The sequence below is a fragment of the Heterodontus francisci genome, chromosome 10 (assembly GCF_036365525.1).
Source record: "Heterodontus francisci isolate sHetFra1 chromosome 10, sHetFra1.hap1, whole genome shotgun sequence".
NCBI lineage: Eukaryota > Metazoa > Chordata > Chondrichthyes > Heterodontiformes > Heterodontidae > Heterodontus > Heterodontus francisci.
Genome location: NC_090380.1, coordinates 42,956,234 through 42,981,343, shown reverse-complemented (window position 1 = coordinate 42,981,343; position 25,110 = coordinate 42,956,234). Strand labels below are relative to the sequence as shown.

The window sequence follows — 25,110 nt, the reverse complement described above, 5'->3', positions numbered from 1 at the left end:
TATTCTGAAACTGTGTCCCCTTGTTCTGGACTCCCCAGCCAGGGAAAACATCCTTCCTGCATCAACCCTGTTGAGTCCTGTAAGAATTTTGTATTTTTCAATGAGATCACCTCTCATTCTTCTAAACACCAGAGAATAAAGGCACAGTTTATTTGATCCTTCTTCTCAGACAATCCCTCCATCCCAGGAATTAGTTTGGTGAACCTTCGTTTCACTCTCTATATGGCAAGTATATCTTTCCTTGGGTAAGGAGACCAAAATTGCACACAACTCCAGGTGCAGTCTCACCAATGCTCTATATAAAATTGTAGTAAGACATATTTACTCCTATACTCAAATCCTTTTGTAATAAAGACAAACATACCATTTGCCTTCTTAATTGCTGGTTGTACCTGCATGTTAGCCTTTGGTGACTCATGAACAAGGACACCCAAGTCCCTGTGAAGTTCAGCACTTCCCAGCCTCTCACCATTCAAGAAATACTCTATTTCTGTTTTTCCTACCCAAGTGGATAACCTCATTTCTCCACATTGTATTCCATCTGCCAAATTTTTGCCCACTCACTTAGCCTCTCCAGATCCCCTTGAAGCAGCTTTGCATCCTCCTCACAACTCACACTTCCACCAGTATACTGTCAGTAGGCAGTATAGCAAATAAATTTGCCATGAGGAGGATGAATTGTTAACAGAAGGGGGAGAATAAAGATGGGGAAGAGGGTAAGGAGGGAGCTGCAGGCAATGGGGAGGAAATATGTGCAGCAGGTGTGCAGAAGGAGAGATTCAAAATATTTCTCAAGATGGGGGCAAAGGAAAGAAAAGCTGCTCAATGTGGCTGGGAAGTTTCACAGCCTCAACTGCATTATGTGGGAAACGGAGAGAAACTTCAAGCGTGCTTCCTGTTTACATAAATTGGAGCTCTATGTTGATTTACTCATACGTTGAATCTCTCCGCACTTTCAAGCGGAGGTGGTAATGGGAATGAGATGGAACAAATAAGAGACAGTGAAAAATTGTGGTTGGTGAAATCAAAAATAAATTCACACAATTATATTTGGCAAAAATTTATAATTAATGGTAGTAAATCACATGTCTACACAACCTATGCTACCTTCTATACAGCAACAGCACACACCTTTCACTATCCTAGATAACTAAAAGCATTGTTCTGACATAACAATTACTTTCATTTATTTAGTACATTTCACCTTGTAAAACGACCCAAGGCACTTAACAAGGACGAGATCAATGAACAAATATTTTTGACACTGTAATGAGTGCTTCCAATTTTTTGTTAAATTATGAGGATTTGTGTTAAAACTGAAAAAAGATTCCATAGATGCTGGAACTTATTTTTTAAGAAAAAAAAGTCATCAGAAGGTCTTTTGGACTGCAAGCAACAATTACCGGAAGAGTGCTAAAAACAAGCCCTTACGGGAAGATAACTACACAGCAGGGTTTTTCTTTTAACTTGGGGAAAAATGTTTACAAAGAAGTATTGACAGGTTACGACTTATAGGGATCAAGAGGCTTGACTTTTGTGACACTGTTTTTGGTTTTGCTTTGAACAGTGTTTAAAAAAAAAGACAGTTGGAGAAAACTTGCCAAGGGAGAAATCCCCAATTCAGCTGGTTCCATCTCTTTAAAAAAGCCTGCCAACTTTTCCATCTCTTTGAGAAGCAAGTGTAAGAAACTGCCTGAAACCCCTTTTGCTGCATTTTTCCTGGAATGCCTGCCCAAACTGTTCTTGTCAGGTGACATTGAAGAACAGTTCTAGGAAGATCCCAGTGACAGCTGTCTACGCATATTTGGGACACCAAATCAAAACAACGTAAATCTGACATCTTTCCATATTTTCTCTTTTTTCCTTCAAGAATTAGCAAGTTGGCCAAAGTATTCTTTTTGTCTGGTTTTTTTGTAATAGAAGCTCTAAAGAGTAAACCTTTTATTTTTGTGGTTAACGTGTGTGCGGGATTGCGGATATCTGAGGGTTGTAGAGTTGGAAGAGGTTACAGAAATAGGGAAGAGAGGGGTCCTGGAAAGATTTTAAAACAAGGACGAGGTTATTAAAATTAAATAAGTAAACAAAAATGGCATTTGATTTAATTATATACAAGGTGAATGAAAACAATTCATTCTGCTGTCTAAGTGTGACTGCACTGTATTGTATACATATATTCACTGAAGAAATCAGTTTAGCCACAACACTATAAATCGATTGTATGATCATTTATTTATAATTAGCACAAACAGGGATATTTTCCTTTAACGGGAAAAATTTGGCTTTTCTTAAAAATATTCCTCAAGTTTGAAAGGTATAACAACTTCAAATTTCATTCATCATACATCTGTACACTTCCCTTCTCTGTTGAAGAGATCTGGGGTTAGCGGTACATTCCCCAATGTTGTAAAAATTACACCACAAAGTTGTGAGAGAGAAATAAGTACTTTCAGATAAAGACGAACAGTTCAAAAATAAGTCAATGAAAAAAAAAGTCATTTTGCAAAAAAAAAAAACTTGCATTTATATAGCACTTTTCATAACCATGGACATCTCAAGCCAATTAAGTACTTTTTGAAGTGCAGTCACTATCGTAACATAGAAAATGTGGCAGCTAATTTGTGGACAGCAAGCTCCCGCAAACAGCAATGTGATAATGACCAGATAATCTGTTTTTTTGTGATGTTTATTGAAGGATAAATATTGACTAGGACACCAGGGATAGCTCCCCTGCTCTTCGAAATAGTGCCATGGGATCTTTCCCGTTTGCCCGAATAGGCAGATGGGGCCTTGGTTTAACATCTCATCCAAAAGACAGCACCTCCAATAGTGCAGCACTCCCTCAGTACTGCACTGGAGCGTCAACATAGATTATTGTGCTCAAATCCGGGAATGAGACTTGAACCCAGAAGTGAAAGCGCTACCATAGCTGGCACTGCAGTTCATCCCTCCAGGAAATCATATTGCAACACTCACAATTCACTCATAAATCCTATGATTTGAGAACTTTTAACATTTATGATTCAGACATAAAACGTAAACATATATAGTTAAATATCGCGTATGACTTGTGAGCTTAGAAAACCTTGCCAAATAGTGGCACTACTGACATTAACTCTCCCACCTTATTGTACTATGAATAAAATGAGTGCTTCTGTCTGTTACCTTGCTTGGTAGATCATTCCAAACATTTTTCATACTTTGAATAAATATTTTTGAGGTTAAAACTGAGTGCTGAGCCACCCTGGGGTGGCAGTGACAAGGGGGCAGTGGGTGGCATTAGGCAGAATGAAAAAGGCCAGACAGTAGTGGTAGTAAGAACAAGGGATCAGAGGAGAATGACAATGGCCACGGCAAACATCTGTCTTACATGTATTGCTGTGTTTGTCTTTACAAACTTGTGGTTGTTACAAGTTATTTAATTACAGCATGGACCTTGTTTCCATGTAAAGTGTCTAGATGAATACACTACCTTCTCTTCCTTTCTGATAGACAGCATATTCATTTTTCAGAAAGAAATAACTAGATTTTGCAAAACAGAAAACATCCAGAAAAAGATGGATAAATCAGCAATGAGAATAAGTCATTTTGCAAAATAAAAAAGACTTGCATTTATATAGCGCTTTTCACGACCACTGGATGTCTCAACCCTCTTTCCAGCCAATGAAATACTTTTGAAGTGTAGTCACTGTTGTAATGTAGTCCAGCATGGACTTGATGAGATGAATGGCCTCCTTCTTTGCTGTAATGACCATGAACTTTTATACATTGTCCTTCAGGTTGATGAGGCCATTTTCTCATTAAAAAGGGAAAATGCAAACACTTTTTTTCCTCTCAGCTCCATATTCTGGTTAAGTATATTTTATAAACTTGCCTTGTTGTTTGTGACCTAACAGGACCACCTGTTAGATAACATGTAAACATGCTTTTCCTGAATACAGCCAGCATCAGCTGCCTCAGGGCAAACCAACATTGCAAACAGGTTTCAAACTGGCGTTAGGCCCCTTATTTGCATATGTTAAGGGCCAAACACCTATTTCAAGCGTGGACCCTGGACGCCAATTTATTTGCAAGTTTACCAGTATGGCAGGTGGCACACTTACGGGTCATAATGATGATCATGTCATTCTCGTCAGCCATACTCAAGGTTTAGGAGGTCATTGAGCACCTGAAAAATGGTCAGTGCATGGATGAATTTCTAGGCCATGGTGTAAAATTAGTTTCTAGCATTGGGTTATTACTTTGCCCTGCTCATTATTCCTCTCAAGGATATGGTAATGAACTTTGATGTCATAAGATAGGGCATGACATTTTTGTCTTAGAAATACAATCTTCAAAAACAAACCAATAGCGGCCCCATGTGCCTCATGATCTGAACTAGGCTTTTGTATCTTTTGAACAAATGATTCTTCAATCTCCCAGAAGGTGGACTGAGCAAATATTTGATGAGACAAAGCCTGATATGAATCAGTAAGCAGTTTTATTTCGCAGTAAGGTGGATGATTGATCATGATTAGTGTCACATAATTTAAGCAGTGCATAAAATGTTTTATAAAAATGTAAAATAAAGAATGTGCCATGCTATAGGCGCAGCATCATTCTGATTGACATAAGTAACTGCTGCTATCTGTTTAGTTAACCATGCTGATTTGTTCAAAATATTCAATTGTACCCAGATAGGTATCAAAATTTCTATTGTAAATCAAGAACCAGCAACCCAGACAAAAGTAAACCAATGAAATTACTCAGCTTTTGTTTACAAAGATGTTAATCAAGGAACAGACATCCTAAAACTAACCAAATTGCTCATCCGACATTTTTTCCAATTTCTTTGAGCGGTCATGTTGTTTTAATGGGTACCACTAGCATTACAATAATGTTGGTCAGCAACTCTAGGCTCGTGTATAAACAAATAACAACCTGTTCAGTAAGGAGCAGGAGGCACAGCTGTAGAGAGAGAGCGAGAGATCAAGAAACAGAACCTAATGTATTGCTCACAAATCAATACAATTGAACATCAGAAGTGGGGTCCACAAGAGGGTTCCAGCCTGAAACACTCCAATAATGAAAGTTCTAACACCTATAAACTCCACCCTCTTAGAAAGAGGCTGAATTTGGAGCCTAAATTTTCTGGTGGGCGACTACAATATGCTGATAATGGCGCAAATACCTGCCACTGTTATGCCTGAATCAGGATGTCTGATGGGGTCAAGAACTTGTGTCATTGGCACAATTATCACTCCAGCATTGTTATGGGAGTGAATAGTGATCACAGGGTTTTGGGACCAAGTTTTTTTGTACAGAGAAATATTGAAGTACGTGAGCGACAATTTAGTATCAGACACACATAAATCATATATAATTTTAAAATTCCACAATTTAGAAAGCCCTTTGAGAAATGAAGTTTTCTTAAAATGGGCAAAACCTGTTTTAACGTTTAAAGAGGATTCTTAAAATTTGATTACTTTGAAGGTTAATTTCCCAAAGAAAGTCAGAAAAATACGACGTATAGAATCTCCCATAGCCTCTTCTCTGGAAGGCCCGCCAAATCTAGTGCCAATCAAGCACTAAATGGACAGAGCCACCAGCCCCACCGAGGCCAGCAGCTCTTCCACTGAGCACCGAAACCATGGAGGTAGAACAAGTACCCGAGGCCCAGGCCACAGGTAGGTCAGGGCGGGAGGCCTGTTGCGGGGTGGGGGTCATGGGCAATGGGGATGCAGAGGGTTCGCCTACAAGGGCAGGGAGGTGCCTTTTAATGAGGGCCATCCCACCTCCCAAGGAGCCAGGAAGCAGCCCAGTTTTTCATGCCGTGCTTCCTGTGCAGCGACAGGGCCGCCTGCCGCACCAGTTAATTGCGGTGACAGTGGGAGGAGGCCCTTAATTGGGGATTAATTGCCCAGGTAAAGGAGTCAATTGGCGTTCACAAGCCTTCCTGCCCCGGACTAAATGTTGGCAGAGGCGGGAAGGTGGCAGGAACCGCACCAGACCCCCCAACCTGATTTTATGCTCTCCCCACCTCCAAATCCACCACAGGGGACAACATAAAATTTCCCCCAACATGTTGGTTCGACCTGCATTTCTCCTAATCCATTTATTGCAGCTCAGCCTTCACTAATGGTCAATGTAAAGCTCCTACATTATCCAACCCCTCTATCTCCAATGTACAGTGACTGCAATGTGTACTCTCTACAAGATGCACTACAGCAACTCACTAAGGCCTCTTTGGCAACATGTGCCAAACTTGTGACCTCCATCACCTAGGAGGACAAGAGCAACAGGTGCATGGTAAACGGTTACCTCAAATTCACAGACCACCCTGACTCGGACATATATCATTCCTTCATCATCGTTGGGTCAAATTCCTATACTCCCTATCTAACAGCCCTGTGGGAACACCTTCAGCACATGGGCTGCAGCAGTTCAAGAAGGCAGCTCACCACAACCTTCGAGGGCAAACAGGGAAAGGCACTAAATGCTGGCCTTGCCAGCCAAGCCACGTTCTGAGAATCAAAAAAATGCGGCATATCCACCAATTTACTGTGAGCAGCATCACAGGAGATCCAGTAGCAAATGACAAAAGATAAAATTTGACTGCAGAGATAGAATCAAACACTTTATGAAGTCATCAGAGCATCCTGATTTCAATAATGCCCTGCATCATTTATTATCCTGTGGTTATATCTTTATATTACAAATCTTCTGGAAGTCACACACCTGAAGTCTAAAAAATTCTGGTCATAATTTTTGGTCTCAATTCTGTAAATTGTTACATTAAAATATTCCATTCCATTTTTCTCTGTCACTGTTACAATATAGTTCAAGGTTCTGGCCCAAGGTGACTGTGGAACAAATTTCTTAAGTCATTCATGAAACTCTTCCACCATTTTGTATATAAAAACAAACATAGATTTATCAATTAACAAATGGCAAATGATCTGAGGAATTTACAGTTCAATGAAGCCTAAGCAAGCTTAATAATGTAAACTTTCTCTACAATTTATCTATACCATTGCTCCTGAAGGTGTAATGAGATACAGTAAAGAGAAAAAAAAAGTGTAGAGAAACTGCTTCAAGTTTAAATGATTTGACGGTAGCGCGCACACAAAAAATTATAGGATAGTTGCCATAGATATATTTGAACTGTTCTGAAGGGGCGACCCATGAAGTATAGTTCTATGCAGCAGCTCTGTATTAACTTGGCCAAGTGACCATTCTTCATGTTTGACTCTGGACAGTCACTGTCAGTCAGCCATTCAAACATCAGACCATCATAACAGACTCACCCTATCTTCACTTAGGACTTAACCCAGACATTTCCAGCAGAGGTCACTCGATGGCAGTTAAGAGTGGGAATCCTTCCTGATTTTTTTTCCCCACTTTCCTAGCATGGAATGTAGAGCCAATTATAGTGTCCCCATTGCTTTGATAGCAGAGACAAGCTAACTCAGCAAAGAGGAATCAAACATTTGACATTCTTGGTGTCCATAGCTCAGTGCCACACCTTGCACAGGATTTACGTACTGAGGCTTCAGGGCAGATCACAATTTTATACCCTTAGTAAGATAAAATTCATTAGTCCAGGAGAATGCCATTCACTTTATTGCAAATTTTGGATAACATATTTTTTAAAAATAGGTTCTATAATGATGCAATTCCAAACCCTAGACAAAAGTTCTGGTTGTATATATTACAACGAATACTTTTTGCAGGTGCTGGTAATTTCTGAGAAGTTAGTCAGACAACACCCAATAGCAATGCAGCAGTGAATAGCTGAATGGTGAATAGGGCACATATTTAATTCCTGGGTTCTAGCAGGATGATGTTTAACTTCAGTTCACAACAACTGTCACAGCATGATTTCTGACCATTGTACTAGCACCATTTTAAAACCGAATCCTTTTAACATCTAGTAAGAAATCCTTTTTTCTTAAAATATCAGTCTCAAATACACAATTTGTTTACTTGTTAGCTAGATTACAGATTTTCTTACTGGGTGCTGAAAATAGATCAGTATTCTAAAAAAAGATGGATGAATCATAGTCCAGATGGCCAGTATGGTGCAAATAATAAAGGTCTGTAATGACAACAGCACAGTTGCTGTGGCAATGTTAGAGATTAATTGTAAAACATGTCGACACTAGTGCAAGGCTGAGGACTAGCGAATAACTCTGAAAGTTAGACTTTGGATGGAACTTGTGTTAGCAAGACTAGTCATGTCTAATGTAAATAACTAATGTTATATTATTTTACTGGGCCATTTTACAATATATTGCAATTAACGTTTGACATCAGTTCTTTAAAATTTCTGTGTTCCAGGTTATTAAGCTGACATGCTTCCAAGGAACTGAAAGGGGTTCCTGATCATTAAAACTGTACGTAGGCATACCTAATTCTTAGAAGGGAAAATTGTGTTTTCTGGATGATAGCAAGTTAATTTTACATTGGCTATATAGGAACATTGGAAACAGGAGCAGGAATAGGCCATTCGGCCCCTTGAACCTGCACCATTCAACTAGATCATGGCTGATCATCTACCTCAATGCCATTTTCCCACACTATTCCCTTATCCCTCGACATCTTTAATATCTATATCTCAACATGGAAATTATTTTACTTACTGTAGCTGAGCTTGGCACCCATTGTTCTTTAGCTGGGATCTGCCAGTAAGGCACTGGAACTAGAGAGGTTGCTCAATATTTTGCAAAGCAAATATAGGTTACAGCAGTTTTTAAAAACTCAATTTAGGGAAGGATAAGATTCAGTATTTATAGTAGAGGTCACAGAAGCTGCTGTCTCAGAGCTGCGACTGATGAGTTTTACTTCAAGCCCAGCCATACAATATAACTTTCTTGATGATCTATCTGTTCCCAAGAGGTTTGTACAGGTAATATATATTTTGGGAATTGATGCTTTATGTCACAAGTTGAATTCATTGAAAAAATAATTTTTGTGTATGATTTAACTATTTAGCTACCCACTGTCAAACCAAATGACACAGGTATAATTTAGAGGTTAGTTCTCTGTTACACTTTTACAATGATGTTTAGTTCTACAACACTGGCTTAAAACTGCCATGAAATATACAGAAGCTGCATTATAATACAACCTAAAATGATACATGACCTTTTGATTTAGATTTTTGTTCTGATTTTTACACCTCAAATTTAATTTAGTGAGTAAATGTTTGCTCTTTCTTATTACTGCTTCCTGCCACTCACATGGATGTTTGTCAGCTATTTCTTGTCTAGCATGTTCAGACGACTGTTATTTATAGAAAATCACTTTTACTAGAAGAAAACACCTTTAAACAGAAGACAAATGTATTTGAAAAATGTTTTTGTCAGTTAAAAATAAGGGTGCTGTAAACAAGAGCTGCAGATGGGAAAGATCTGTACTATTTCATTGCCCATTTGTTTTATTGCTTTTGTTATGATCACCCGGTTCATGGTTTGCATTAATTTTCTAGAGGCAACTTTTAATTTTTAAAAAATGCAAGACAAATGTAAACACCTAGTTTGAGAAGCTGGCAAACAAACTTAGGATGGTTACAAATCAAAGGGTGGCCCATGTTTATTTAGTAAGGTCATATTGTGAAATGTAATGACCCTACACAATGGGAACACCTCTCAACTTGATGGAGATGGTGTGTTGGCAGACACCTCAGTCAGGGGTTTAAATTATTCATATGATTTCCCAGATTTTAAAAAAGAGAAGATTTGGAAATAATTAGTTTAAATTTCTATCAGGGACATCCCACATTGCTATGGAGATAGATGATGCAGGGGGTGTCTGTTGGTTTTTTGATCTGTGTTTTTGCTGACAGTCAGTTGGCTTTTGGAAAGCTGCTGGTTTCAGACAAGCAGTTGGCTTTTGGAAAAGCAGGTTGGTTTTTGGAAGTCAGCTGGACTCAGGTGCAAAGAGGTCATTGGGAACCAGGGGTGTTTCTGTTTTGAGTGAGGCCTGTGCTCAAGTTGGGAAGTCCAGATTTGGGAGGTGATCTCATACCTCAAGACAGCTGAGAAATTAAAAGGAAATCGAAGTGAATTCCTAAGAGCTGTGATACACTTTGGATTGGTCCCAGGAGAAGTGAAAAAGCTGCCAAGATATTGTAACCTATAGGGAATTTTTGGGGTGGAATTAACAGTCAAACAGGAATGTCTGTTGAGAGTTAGAGTTTAAAGCATACAACTTCATGTTCTGTTAAGATTTTAAGTTTAAAATATAAATGTTTCCAAATTGTAGTGTCGAGTTAGTAGTGCTTGACTTAACTCGTTTTTAAACAACATTACTGTACAAGAAATCTTGTGGCAGAATTCTCTCATTAATAACTGAATTCGACTTTCTTTTAAAGTAAACAGTCCCTAATGGGATTGTAACATTTTAGACAGACTTTCTCGATTTTTAGGCTGCAGTTCAATGCAAACAAAGAAAATATAAACATTTTACACATGATACAAGCAGAGCTATTAAAACAAATTCCTTTCCTCAAATAATGTTTCTCCTATAAACCTGGAAACAAACAATATGGGCTGGGTTTTGCCAGCCTCTCGGCGTTGTGGAACGTGGCAGGGAGGCCCGTAAAATACTTGCGGGAGAGGCCCGCCTCGATCCAAGACACTGAGAAGGCCCTGCCGCATATTGCGGCGGAGGGGGGACCTCGGTGGCACCCCCCCGCCGCTGCTCAGAGGCGGCACCCCAATTATAATGTGTGAAGGACTACTTACCTCTTCTGATTACGCATCCCACCGCCTCTCAATCCACACTTGATTTTACATCGAACGAGTGGCCATCACGTGTCGTCCCGCTCACGGACCTGAGAAGCCGACTGGACATCGGAAGCAGGAGTACCTGCTCAGTGAGGGCAAGTCCAGTTATACAGGGCTCTGAACTCTGCATACTTGAAGGGAGGTGGGGGGGTGGGACTACTGGAGGCAAAGCTCTGGAGGCATGAAGGGGGGTATTACGTGCCCTCCCTCCATGAATGATGTCCGCTCTGCGCCATTGTAAGTTTGTGTGTGAAGGAGCAATGGCACTCTAGTCACTGTGTGGGGAGGGTGCCAGAACTGGCAGGAGTGTATGGTTACCTGGCTGGTGGGGACAAATGATGCAACTGGTAGAATCTTCATGTGGTCACGCTGTGCCACTCTGAATAAAAGCAAAGATGAGCGATGCCATTCCACACCACATAGTTGATCCATGAAAGCACCTGATGTACCTGTCAATAACAGTGCCTGCCCTGTTAGGAGCCTTTGATTAAGTGAAGGAAACAACTTTATCACATGGAATTGGCATGGCTCATCCTAGATTAGGTGATCCACTTTTCCTGAGGATCCATATGCGTTGGAGGCAAAATCAACAGGCAGGTGCAGTCCACGTAAAGGCCCCCAGTCACGTGCAGCAGCCCCCAAGGGGAGCTCGCCATTACAGGTCGCTGCGCATCTACAGGCCCCACATGACAGTACACCAATGTCAGAGGCGATTGCGCATGTAGAGAGGGTGGTGACACGTCTCGGTGTCCTGTTCAACGATGACCTGCAGCCCATGGGCTTCGGTGGACATCCTATGCCTACGGTCCTCAGTGGCAGTGGCTCTTAAGCTTGACGCTGATGCAGCTTTTCAGGGGCCCACTGGAGGAGACCTTTGTGGGGTCACAGTCAGCAGTGCACCCCTGCATCAGGGAGGTCACCGATGCCCTGTACCAGAGGATCAGTGACTAGGTCCGCTTCAGGACAGACCCTAACAGCCAGGCCCAGAGGGCCATCGGTTTCGGCACCATTGCCTGATAACCAAAGGTTTTAGGGTTCACAGACTGCACCCAAGTGACCATCAGGTCTCCCACCAGGCTACCACATGCAGACGTCATCATTAAAGGAATTCTCTCAATCTAGGTGCAGCTGGTATGTGATCACTGGAGATGCTTCATGCAAATTTGTGCCCGCTTCTCAGGCAGCTGCCATGACACCACAGTTCTGTCTGCCACTGCTGTTCACTGAACTGGCTCAGATGGAGGGGTGGCTTCTTGGAGATAAGGGCTATCCCTTGCAGACATGGCTCCTGACACCAGTGAGACACCCCACCACTGCTGCAGGAGAGATACAACTCCAGCCACTAAGCTACAAATGCCATCTTTGAGCAGGTGATTGTCTTGCTGAAAACACACTTCCCATGCCTGGATAGTTAGGGTGGTGTCCTGTATTATGGGCCGAAAAGGCCAGCTCCTTTCTTTGCTGCTTGCTGTGCTCTGCACAACTTTGCACCCAATAGGGAGCAGGCTTGGCCTGATGAGAGACATCAACAGGATTCCTCCTTGGACTATGAGGATACTGAGGACCTACAACAGGAAAAGGTGCATGGGAGGGCAGATGGCACCCAGGCTCTGTATGCAGGGCTAGCAGTGAGCTAAGGATGTTCAGCAGTGGCTTATCAGACAAAGGCTCTCTGCTCCATAGGAACCAACATGAGCTCTGCAAGCCACACATCACCCTCGCTCACCTGCTGTGCACCATTCCACATCTGCAGCAGAACTTGGCCACAGACCTGAAAGTTAACTGTTTCTTTCTCCACAGATGCTACCAGATTGACAGCAGCCCCACTCTTCAATAGTGAGGGAATTATTTGTTTGGCAGCTGTCAGAAAGCAGGCGCTGGGGCTCTTTAAATAGGGCCCCAGCACCTGCTACACGGTTGACAAAAGGTCCCTCACTGTGCTGGATGTCCCGCCTTTCCACACGTAATGTGGGGGCGGCGTGTCGCAATGATGCTAATAAGTCTCCACGCGCAATATCGCCGGGGCTCTGCGGAGGCTGCTCAGTGTGGGCAGGGCACAGACTTCAAAGTGCACCACTGCGATATGTGGCGCACTAATAAAATTCATCCCTATGTGACAGTGGCACGAGGATTCCCATTATATACATTAATATTAAATACTTACAATTTTACCATTGTTTGTTTCCCGTTTTGAGAATTACTAATTCATGCAGCATTAAAAAGAGCCAAGAAAACAAAGAAAAGATTCAAACAAAAGCAGGAGAATTAAGTTTTTAAAAAATGAACAGTACCAATAATGTACGTCAGTTGTATTGTATTGCAAAATAGATACAACAGAAAAATGTGTATTCCTATCTTTGTTTTATTATGCCAAAGAACAAAGCAATTCTCAAAAACATAGGGCAGCCTCGAATTAGGGAATCAACTACTCAGACTATTAAAAGGAATTCAATTATCCACACTTCTATTAAGTCCAAAAGCACGACTTTTCTTAAACTTCACATCGAAAACCCCAAAGACATCTGTTAAACAGAAGTCCAACAGGACCATCGCATGGCCTCCTTTTTAGTTGAAAGTAGTTGCAATCCTCATTATATTTGACTGTCTCTATCAAGTGCTATTATTAATACTTACATTCATACGACAGTGAAGCTAGTGGAATAATAAAAGTAAATGCTCCACAACAAAGAGGGTCATGGCACCAGGACCTCACTTCAATCAGCAATGCTCCATTAAAACTTTAATCATATTCCAATCAGGTTGTATTGGGAGATATTCTGGGATATGTAGGTTTAATGATTTCTCTTGTATTGACACTGCCACAATAACTTAAGGGGTTTAAAGCTAACACTGAGTTTACTGGCCTAAAATTTGCTCTGGCCAGTCCAAGACTGAGAATTGGATAAATACTTGAAGACAAAATTGTGGGGAGATGAGGAAATAGTAGAGAGGGGGGGGGGGGGGGGGGAGAAATAGTTGGTGGGACTAACTAGATTGCTCCAAAACAGCTGGAACAGACTCAATGGGCTGAACAGCCTCCTATACTATTCCATGGTTCTATGATTCTTGACTGCTTCAGGTATCCTTACTCTCAAGATGTCTAATCATGTTTCAACAATTCCCTTTTGCATTCTGATGCCCAGAATGTTGAAAATTCATTCCTTCTGATTCTAATCCAGACCATAATCACTTGGCTACCATACTTTAGTATTAAGGTAAGTATAGATAAGAAAGTATTACTGAAAAAATTGGAAGCGCTTTAAGTGGAAAGGGCACCAGGCTCAGGATAAAATGTTTAGGGAAGTCAAAGAGACAACAGCAGAGACTCTGACTAGAATATTTGGATACGTAAATGATGCCAGAGGACTGGATATGTGCCAATGTAACACCTCCATTCAAAAGGAAGAAAGGACTGAACATATTAACCATGGACCAGTCAACCTGATGTCAGTATTGAGTAAGCTTCTAGAGGCTGTAAAAAAAAAAAAAAAAAATGAACACTCACCTAGGAATAAGGACTAACCAAGGTTAGCTTTTTGAGAAAGCTGAGTGTATTGATAAAGGAAACACATTGGATGTTATACATGTGGATTTTCAAAAGCCGTTTGATAAGGTGTTGCATATGAAAATTATTGATACAAATGTGATGCTTAGTAAAGGCCTGCTCAGGTCAGGGAAAAAAAGCCCAACCCGAACCAGACAGGACCACATCGGACCCAAGCCTAACCCGGCCAGAGTCCCTCCAATTTTTCCTGCACCTGACCCCATCCCAACCACCGGAATGTTCCCTTTACCCAACTTGCGACTCCCAATCTTCAGGAAGCTGCAGCATGAGCGCGATGACATCATAGAGACACTTACTCACTCACTGCGCAGACTCAGTTTCCCTCTTTGACGTCCTGGACTCCCAGCTCAATAAGGTTTTTTTACTTTTAACACTTAACCTGCAATTCTTGTATGTGGCTGACCAAGACCCGGTCTGACCCAAGTCAGGTTCCATCGGGTTGGGTAGCAGGCCTTTAATGCATAGCAGTAAGGAAATGGGGCAACATCACAAGAATTTTCCTAAATAACAGAAACTGCCAATTGTGGTTCATGCATGTTCTTTAGATGTGATCAGTAGTGCCCTCCAGGGGTAAGTGTTGGGATCACTTTTTATATACAAATTATTTGTATTTTGGTATGGGGGACACAATGACAAAATCTCCAGACAACACAAAAATGAGTGTGGTTAACTGAAGCAGATTGGGCAGAATGGCCTCTTTTGTGCTTTAAAAGTCTATAAGCTTTGTGAAAGCAAGACATTCCCAAAAGAATGTCCATTCTATGCAAAGAGGCTTACAGCAATCATAGTGCCTTGAATGGAAAGTGGTAGAGACAAAAACAAAATAAAAAAGGATAAAGTGCTTGAAGTGACAATACATGAACAAATGTTTCCCCTAAGGTCTGAAAACAGAGATTGGCAAGTCAAGCAGCTTTTAAGAAGTGGGCCAAATGGTTTCTCCAGGCAGTGCAGCCCCTGCGGGATGCTGTGTGTCTCTTTATAAAATGACAATGTTGTGCTTTTGGTGTGAAGGAGTAGGATTTATGGGGTTGGGTAAGCCTACCCACAAATAAGGCAAGTTAGAGCCTGTGATGAGGAACAGAACTTCTTACCCCTTTCATTTGCACAATAAGTTCTTGAATAGCTCCGATTCTTAATAGCATTTCATAAAACCACAGAAGTTTACAGCACAGAAAGCAGCTAATTAGTTCATCGTGATGGTGCTGGCTCTTTACTAAAGCAATCTAAACTAATCCCACTACCCTGCTTTCACACTCTTTAGTCTGCATCAAATATTTATCCACTTTTCCCTTAAAATATGCATAAAAACATATGAACATTTAACCATTGGGCGTATTGACCCTGCCTTCCCACTCCTAGATCAACAGTCCATTTCAGTACTGAGGGAATGCTGCACTGTCAGAGGTGCTGTCTTGCTGATGAGATGTCGGGCAGACAGGGTCTTGCTTTTTTTAGTGGGATGTAAAAGACCCCATGGCATGATTTCAAAGAAGAGCTGAGGAGTTTTCCCCAGTGTCCTATCCAATATTTATTCCTCAACCAACATGACAAAAAAATGATTATCTGGTCATTATCATATGGCTGTTTGTGGGAGCTTTCTGTGCACAAATTGACTGCTGTGTTTCCTACATTACAACAGTGACTACACTAAGTGCTTTATTAGCTATGAAGCACTTTGGGAAATCCTGAGTTCACGAAAGAGGCTAAATAAATGCAAGTCTTTCTTTGATGTTAAAATTACTTGCACGTCTACAAATCTTAAAGGGGTAATGTCTTCAAATAAAATATGTTTATAGTCACTAGTAAATTCAATGGGGATTTCAGGAGAAACACCTTTACCCAAAGAGTGGCAGGAATGTAGAACGCATTACTGCAAGGAGTAGTTGAGGGGAATAGCATAGATGCATTTAAGGGGAAGCACAGAAAGAAGGAAGGAATAAAAGGGTATACGGATAGGGTTCGATGTAGAGGGGTGGGAGCAAGCTTGTGTTGAGCATAAATGACAGCATAGATCAGTTGGGCTGAATGGCCAGTTTCTGGCTGTAAACTCAATGCAACTATGTTAGCCTCGGCAGTTCCTTTTAAAGTAAGTTTCGCACCGTTTCTCCGCATCCTTAATACCTACTTACCCAAGTGTTCTGAGTACTACTGGTTTAAAGAATCCAAAAAGTTCTATTACACCTATAGGAATTTATCACAACTATCAAGATCCTATCCAGGGAGTTTAAGATTTCAATTCTAAGCTACCTTTGATTGTTAAGTTATAAAGAGACAAGAGACCAGTGCTTTGAGTATCTCATTATTACAAGGCATATTATTTGTCTACTATTGAAACATTGAATCCGAGTCATTTAGTCTCAACTGGAGAATGATTAGTTAAATAAATGAACCTGCCAAATTCCCTCAAGTACGATTAGGAGAGCTCTGGACCAGTTAACTTGTGTTAGGTGATACAGGCCCATCAATGTGGGTAGAAGAGGGTGAAAATCCCTTCCCCACTCACTCCCAAAAATAATCATGGCTTCAAGGTCTCTGTTTACCTCTCGGCTTCTGCTGGTCTGTCTGATTATCCTGATCCCCATCTACAGTGAGAACTGGTGTTCCTCTGATTCTGCCACAGAGTCTGATGTGACCATTGATTTTAAAAAGATCATAGGACTTACAAGTGGTGGCAGCTTTATACATTTACAACATTGTGCTTTGGAAAAATATTAGTGTTTTAAAAAGCTGCCAGCTATATAAAAGGTGTGCAAACTGGGCTGGGCTGGGCCAGGCAGTACAAGCAGGCTATTAAGGCATGATGTTGATGTGTCATTTTTTGCAAAAACTAGTAAAAACTTTGGATGACGAAAAGCACAAGTATTGCAGGAAATCACCTAGATTCAAAGGCATAAAACAGAAACCCTGCCATAGCACTCTCAGGAGCCAGATCCAAACAAACAGTGCTCCCAGACACAGGATCACAACCCCCACCCCTATAATCTTCCCAGAGCCCCAATTGTACTTCCCAGCTGTCCCAGTGTGGTCTCAGATCCAAGGACCTTCCCCCAAATTCCCAGATCCTAGACTCTCTGTAGTGGTCCCAGATACCAGCCTTCTCACTTCCAGACAAAAGACCACCCTCACATTTGTTCCCAGGTCCCCTTGTTCTAGACCCTTGTCCTAAGTACTGCAGACCTCAGAGAATGACCACTACCCTCAGCACTGACTGAGTGAAGGAGTCCCTGTCATTAAGACAGAGAGTGAGACAGAGAGTGAGACAGAGAGTGAGACAGAGAGTGAGACAGAGAGTGAGACAGAGAGTGAGACAGAGAGTGAGACAGAGAGTGAGAGACACAAGGTGACACTGGGAAAAACCTGGCATTGAATGAAGACAACACTGGCACTAAATGAGCGTGAGAGTGCGTGAGACTGATTGCATAATAGAAGCACTGTGAGAGAGACCAGACTACACTGACTGCATGATAGAAATGATATAAGCACTGAGTGAGTGAGATCCTAGCACTAAGACAGACTCAGGCACTGGCACTAGCTGAGAATGGCACTTGTACTGTGAAAAAGACCTTAGCAATGAGAAAGGGAGAGAAAACCAGGCATCAAATGAGACAGATTCTGGCACTAATTGAGAGAAGCACTGACTGAGAGAGACTTGATAATGAGACAGTCCTTGGCAGTTAATGAAAGAAGTTATGAGTGAGATGGACCTTGGCATATTAGGTGAGGGAGAATCCGGTACAAAGCAAAAATGACCCTGCCAATGAGAAAGTGACAGAGCGAGAGAGACGCACACACATGCATGCCCTGGCACCACAGGAGAAAAAAAGACTCCAGTGACAGACACTGACACAGTGAGTGTGGCACTAGGAGAGAGACACCCTGGTGCTGATTCATACACAACCTCATACTGGATAAAGAGAAAACTTGGGTTATACGAGAGAGAGAGATCCTAGCATCATCACTAAATCAGATCTTGCGAATGAGCGAGAGCAGTAGTGCTGAACGAGCAAATCCTTGACATAGGGCCTATTTCATTCAGGACCAATTACAGAGTGAGAGTGGCATTGGTACTGACTAAAAGTGGCCTGGGCCCTGAACAAGAGAGATCCTGGCACTGATTTAGAGGCAACCTAGCACTAAGTCAGGGACTCCAGTACTGACATTCAGAGAGAGAAACCCTGGCACTAGGTCAAATAGAAACTGATACTAATTCACAGTTACCCTACAACTGTGTGATAGAAACACTGGCATTGAGACAAAGACAGCCTGGCATAGAGTCAGATAGATCCTAGCACTAAAATCTGAGTGAGAGAGCCTGGCACTGACACTGACTGAGAAAGATACTAGCACTGAATTAAAGTACCATGGCCACTTCTCCTCCCTGATCTTTCCAGTGTATGTCGGGCAGCATGCTTTTCACATGCATCTGACTTGAACACAGACAAACCCAGATGCATTTCGGAGTTCAGATCCACCGACTAAGATGGTATCCTGGCACTGAATGAGAGATCCGGACACAGATACAGAGTGAGACAGATCAGGTAACTTCATGAGAGTGGAATACCTAACTGTTCCCTCATGTATGCCTTTGCCAGCCTGGTTTTTCCAAACCACTCATCATCTCCCACCCTTGCCATTCCCCTGGCACAGTCCCCATCTTCATTTCCTTGTCGATTGTTATACACTCGAGCATACTTGATGTATATCTGGTCTCGTCATCCTAAACCTCATCTGACTCAGCCTAGTTAACCATGTCCAGCCTCTCCAAGAAACTGCTGAGTTTGTATCTTGATGCATTTTTTTTGTGGTCAAGACCAGTTTGGATAGAAGCTCCTGCCTCAAACGGATGTGAGCTAGATTTAATTTGTGGGCAGGTCAGTCCTGCAGTTCTGTGCACGATATCCAGTTAAGACTGGTGACCAGGGATGGTAGGTGACTAAGTATTCTGTAAGTTATGGAAAGGATACAGCACTGTCATTAGTAATTCCTTAACTACTTTTCCCTTTTTTTCCTGCTGGCACTTAGGTTCTCATAAGCCTTTGGACTGATGGTGGATTATTTACTTTCCCCCCCCACTGCCATCAATAGATTTCCAAATGTGAACCTCACTATCTGATGTGTTTGGGATATGGGAACCTTCTATGAAGGATATCAGGCAGGACCAGCTGCATGGAAGCACTCTGTATCCAATGGCCACTCATATTTGATGAGTATAACAATCTGACAGGAAAGAAGGAAGAAAAGTGGAGCAGCAATAGTGATAGAGGATTCAATAGTCAGGGAATCAGACAGGCATTTCTGCAGCAGTAAACAGGACTCCAGGATGGTGTGTTGCCTCCCTGGTGCCAGGGTCAAGGAGGTCATGGAGCGGCTGCAGCACATCCTTCTGGGGGGGAGGGTGAACAGACAGAGGTCATGGTCCACATTGGTACCAATGACATAGGCAGGAAGAGGACGAGGTCCTGAAAGCAGATTTTAGGGAGTTAGGAAGGAAATTAATAAGCAGGACCGCCAAAGCAGTAATCTCAGGAATACTCCCAATGCCATGTGCTGGTGAGTATTGGAATAGGAGGATTCATCAATTGAACACATGGCTGTAGAATTGGTGTAGGAGGGAGGGCATCAGATTTCTGAGGCATTGGGACCAGTTCTGGGGCAGGTGGGACCTGTATAAGATGGACGGGCTACACTTTAACAGGACTGGAACTAATATCCTCGCAGGGAGATTTGCTAGTGCTATTGGGGAGGGTTTAAACTAACTTGTCAGGGGGGTGGGAACCCAAGGAGTAGCTCAAATTGGAAGGAAGTAAAGCTGGTAACAGGAGATTTAAAAAAAAGTCGGTGACATTAGAAGGCAGGCGAAACAAAAGGGAGCATTAACTAGGCTTAGAATGCAGAATAATGTCAAGGCGGCCAAGGTTAAGGGCACTCTACCCAAATGCACGCAGCATTCGCAACAAGGTAGATGATTTAAAGGCCCAAAGTAAATGGGTATGATTTAATTGCCATAACGGAAACGTGGCTATAGGGTGACCAAGACTGGGAACTGAATATTCAACATTTAGGAAGGGCAGGGAAAAAGGAAAAAGGAGGTGGTGTTGCATTGATAAGAGATGGGATCAGCACATTAGTATGGGAGGATCTCAGATCGGAAGAACAAAATGTGGAATCTGTTTGGGTGGAGCTACGAAACAGCAAGGGGCAGCAAACATTGGTAGGAGTTGTTTATAGACCACCAAACAATAGTGGTAGTGTGGGGCATGGTATTAATCAGGAGTTTAGAGAAGCATGTGGCATGGGTAATACAGTAATCATGGGTGACTTTAATTTGCATATGGACTAATGCTGTGGAGGACGAGTTTCTGGAGTGTGTTCAGGATGGTTTTCTAGAGTAGTATGTTGAGGAACCGACGAGAGAACAGGCTTTTTTAGATCTAATTTATGTAATGAGAAAGGGCTAATTAATAATCTTGTTGTAAAAGAACCTTTAAGGATGAGTGACCATAATATGATCAAATTTTACATGATATTTGAAAGTGAGGTAGTTCAATCTGAAACCAGGGTGTTAAATTTGAACAAAAGAAATTATGAAGTTATGAGGGACAAATTTGGCTGAGGTGGATTGGGGAAATACATTGAAAAAGGTATGATATTACGTAGGCAATGGATAGTCTTTAAAGAAATATTACATAGTTTACAGCAATTATACATTCCTTCAAGACACAAAAACCCCAAAAGTAAAGGCAGTCAACCATGGATAACAAAGGAAGTTCAGGATTGTATAAGATTAAAATAAAAGGCCTATAAAAGTTGCCAGAAATAGTAGTAAACCTGAGGATTGGGAGGATTTTAAGAATACAGCAAAGGAGAACCAAGAAACTGATACTGATAAAGAAAGGGAGAAGAGAATATGAATGTAAGCTAGCAAAAAATATAAAAAATGGACTGTAAAAGCTTCTACAGGTACATAAAGAGGAAACATTTGGCTAAGATAAATATGGGTCCTCTACAGGCAGAGTCAGGAGAATTTATAATGGGGAATAGAGAAATGGCAAAGATGATAAATGATTACTTTGTGTCCGTCTTCACTGAGGAAGATACAAGAAATCTCCTATAATTAGAGATCCAAGAGATTAGGGAGAATGAGGAATTGAAGGAAATTAGTATTAGTAAGAAGCTTGTATTGGAGAAATTAATGGGGCTGAAGGTTAAAAGTCTCCAGGGCCTGATATTCTACATCTCAGAATGTTGAAAGAGGTAACAATGGAGATAGTGGATGCATTGCTGATCATTTTCCAAAATTTTAGATTCTGGAGCGGTTCCTGTAGATTGAAAGGTCGCAAATGTCATCCCACTATTTAAAAAAGGGAGGGAGAGAAAAAAAAACAAACAGTTACAGACCTGCTCGCTTTACATCAGTTGATGGGAAAATGCTAGAATCTATTTTAAAGGATGTGATAAATGGACGCTTGGATAATAATGATCTGATTGGGCATAGTCAACATGAATTTATGAATGGGAAATCATGTTTGATGAACCTATTGGAGTTTTTTGAGGATGTTACTAACAGAATTGATAAAGGGGAGTTGGTGGACATGGTATACTTGGATTTTCAGAAGGCTTTTGATAATGTCCCCCACAGGAGATTGGTTAGCAAAATTAAAGCACGAGATAGGAGGCAATGTACTGGCATGGATTAAGGATTAGTTAACAAGCAGAAATAAATGGATCATTCGTGCATTGGCAGGCTGTGACTACTGGGGTACTGCAGGGATCAGTGCTTGGGCCCCAGCTGTTCACAATAATGATTTCAATGTGGGGACCAAATGTAGTATTTCCAAGTTTGCTGATGACACAAAACTAGGTTGGAATGTGTGTTGTGAAGATGCAAAGTGGCTTCAAGGGGATTTGAACAGACTTAGTGAGTGAGTAAGAATGTGGCAGATGGAATATAATGTGGCAAAATGTGAGGTTATCCATTTTGGTAGGAGGAACGGAAGTGTTGAGATTAGAAATGGTTGATGTACAAAAGGGGCCTGAGTGTTCATGTCAATAAGTCACTGAAAGCCAACATGCAAGTGCAACAAGCAATTAGGAAGACTAATGGTAGGTTAGCTTTTTATCACAAGAGGATTGGAGTACAGGAGTAGTGAACGTTTGCCTCAATTGTATAGCACCTTGGTTAGACCACACCTGGACTACTGTTTGGAGTTTTGGTCCCCTTACCTTAGGAAAGTTATTATTGCCATAGAGGGAGTGCAATGAAGGTTCATGGGATGACGGGAGTGTCCTATGAAGAGAAATTGGGGAAACTGGGCTTGTATTCTCTAGAGTTTCGAAGAATGAGAGGTGATCTCATTGAAACCTACAAAATACTTAAAAGGATAGACAGGGTAGATGCAGCCAAGATGTTTCTCCTGGTTGGGGAGTCTAGAACCAGGGGACACAATTTCAAAATAAAGGGGGAAGCCACTTAGGACAGAGATGAGGAGAAATTTCTTTACTCCGAGGATGTGTGTGAATCTTTGGAATTCTCTACCCCGGGGGCTGTGGAAGCTCAGTCATCAACTATGTTTAAAGTAAAGATTGACAGATTTCTAAATACAAAATGACAAAAGGGGATATGAGGACAGTGAGAGAAAAAGGCATTGAAGTGGAAGATCTGCCATGATCATACTGAATGGCGGGGCAGGCTTGATGGGCTGAATGGCCTACTCCTGCTCCTATGTTCCCATGATAGAATGTCATCGTAGCTCAGTTTGGTAGATGATTAGTGCTAGTAGAATCTCTTGTTCTCAATTAAGTAAAACAGACCCAAATGCATCACTAAGATATCTGAATGCTTAACATTTACTGGCGAGTCCTCAAAGCACCCAACGGCAGTAATGCTTTCAGCAGCACTGCATGAGAAAAAGGTATGACAGGATGATTGATAGCCAATGTTAACTGGTTGGCCACACTTGCCAAGATACCACCATACATCTCTGCAAGTTCTTGCTTATCTACCAGGCAATGACCATGGGGGATAATAAACAGAAAGTGCATCAAGTCAGGCATCATTTATGGAGAGAGAGAGAAACAAAGTTAACATTTCAGGTCAGTGACCAATCATCAGAACTGGAAAAAGTTAGAGATGTAACAGGTTTTAAGTGAGTACAGAGGCAGGGAAAGGGGAGAGAGGAGGAAAGAACAAAAGGGAGGCCGGAGAGATTAAATGACAAAAGAGATGGTGCAAGGCAAAAGGGGATGGTAATGGGACAAGTAAAGAAACAAAAAAAAAAAAAAAAAAAAAAAAAAGAGTCTAGAGAGTAGGGCGGAAATTGGAAGCAAAGTTGAAGTAATTATCCCGATCAAGTGACAGCAGGAAACAGCACTAATACAGTCATCAATGTACCGGAAAAAGAGGTGAGGGAAAGGACTTAAATAGGACTGGAACAAAGAAGGTGCCACATATTCCACAAAAAGGCAGGCACAGCCAGGAACCAAACCATAGCAACACCTTTTATCTGGCGATCCAGAGTAGGACTGAAACATTCCCTCACTTTGTGCCATTGTATCTCTTACCTAGTGCTAGGATCAGTGTACTACTGGCAGGGCTTCTGTCAGCCATTGCTGTCTCCTGCCTTCCACCCTATCACAGACCTTCCCTTTGGTTCTTTTCCCACCCTCCCCCCTCTCACTTGCTTAAAACTTTTTACATTACCAATTTTTCACAGTTCTGAAAAAAGGTCAGAGGCCTGAAACGTTAACTCTGCTTCTCTCTCCACAGATACAGTCAGACCTGCTGAATATTTCCAGCATGTTTTGTTTTATTTCAGATTTCCAGCATCTGCTGTATTTTGCTTTTGCCCTGAGAGAGAGGAGTCTGACACTGGCACTGGGTAAGCCAGATCTTCACAGTGAACGACAGGTCTACTTCACTCAATGGCATGGGTTCTATCACTGAGTAAGGGAGATCCTGGCAATGAATCAAACAGACCCCAACACTGAATGAAAACTCATGATATCTTGCCTTATAGTGTGAAAGCCCTGGCTACTGGCATTTGTTAAGAGACATTCTGGCATTAGCAACAAGCGAAAGGACCCTGGTACCTCGTGAAAGAAGCCTTAGCGTTAACATTGAGAGCAGCTGCGGTATCGAGTGGGGACCCTGCCACTGACACGGAGACAACCTGGCACGGAGATTGACAAGCAGACACGGAGACGGTGCACCCCCAGGCACCGACACTGAGACACCCCGCCAGGCACCGAGACGGAGACACATCCCCAGTCACCGAGACTGAGTGGCAGAGAACAGTTAAGTCAGAGTCCCAGACAATGATTTTCCGACCACTGATGCCAAATGGAGAAATCCTGGCTCTGAATGAGAAAGTTTTGATTTGAATAAGGGAGCCTCAATCCGGAGTTGGCTGACCCTACCCAGAGTCAGTGAGACCCTGACAGATGCTGAGAGACACAATTGCACCAAGTTATTAACAAATAAATAACACTCATCATAACTCCTGGGATATTCCAAAGCTCCTTGCAAACAATTAATTCAATTTGAGTGCAATGACTGTTATGTAGGCAAATACAGCAGACATTTTATAAAAGTAGGGTCTCAAACAGTAATTAGCTATGTGGCCAGTCAATCTATATATTCAAGAATGTTAGTTATGAGTGAGACAGGTCTATGCACTGATTGAAAGAGACACTGTAACTGAGTGAAAGCAGCCTGACACTTAGCTAGGAGACACAGACAGACAATGAGGAGATACTGAACAAGAGAGGCATTGATAGTTT

The 25,110-nt window shown here is 41.8% G+C and overlaps 1 protein-coding gene across 2 annotated transcripts in view; it reads right to left on the bottom strand.

The window, feature by feature from the left end:
* LOC137374427 (MAP3K7 C-terminal-like protein) overlaps window positions 1-25,110 on the bottom strand; it is a 142,163-nt gene that overhangs the window by 42,969 nt on the left and 74,084 nt on the right. The window contains exon 1 of one of the 2 annotated variants that reach the window (XM_068040517.1): window positions 8,619-8,673. The exons of the other annotated variant lie outside the window; for it this stretch is intronic. Coding sequence (XP_067896618.1) covers window positions 8,619-8,640 — 22 coding nt within the window. The 5' untranslated portion in view covers window positions 8,641-8,673. Of the gene's footprint in view, window positions 1-8,618; window positions 8,674-25,110 lie in introns of those variants that run through there. 2 annotated transcript variants of the gene reach the window in all.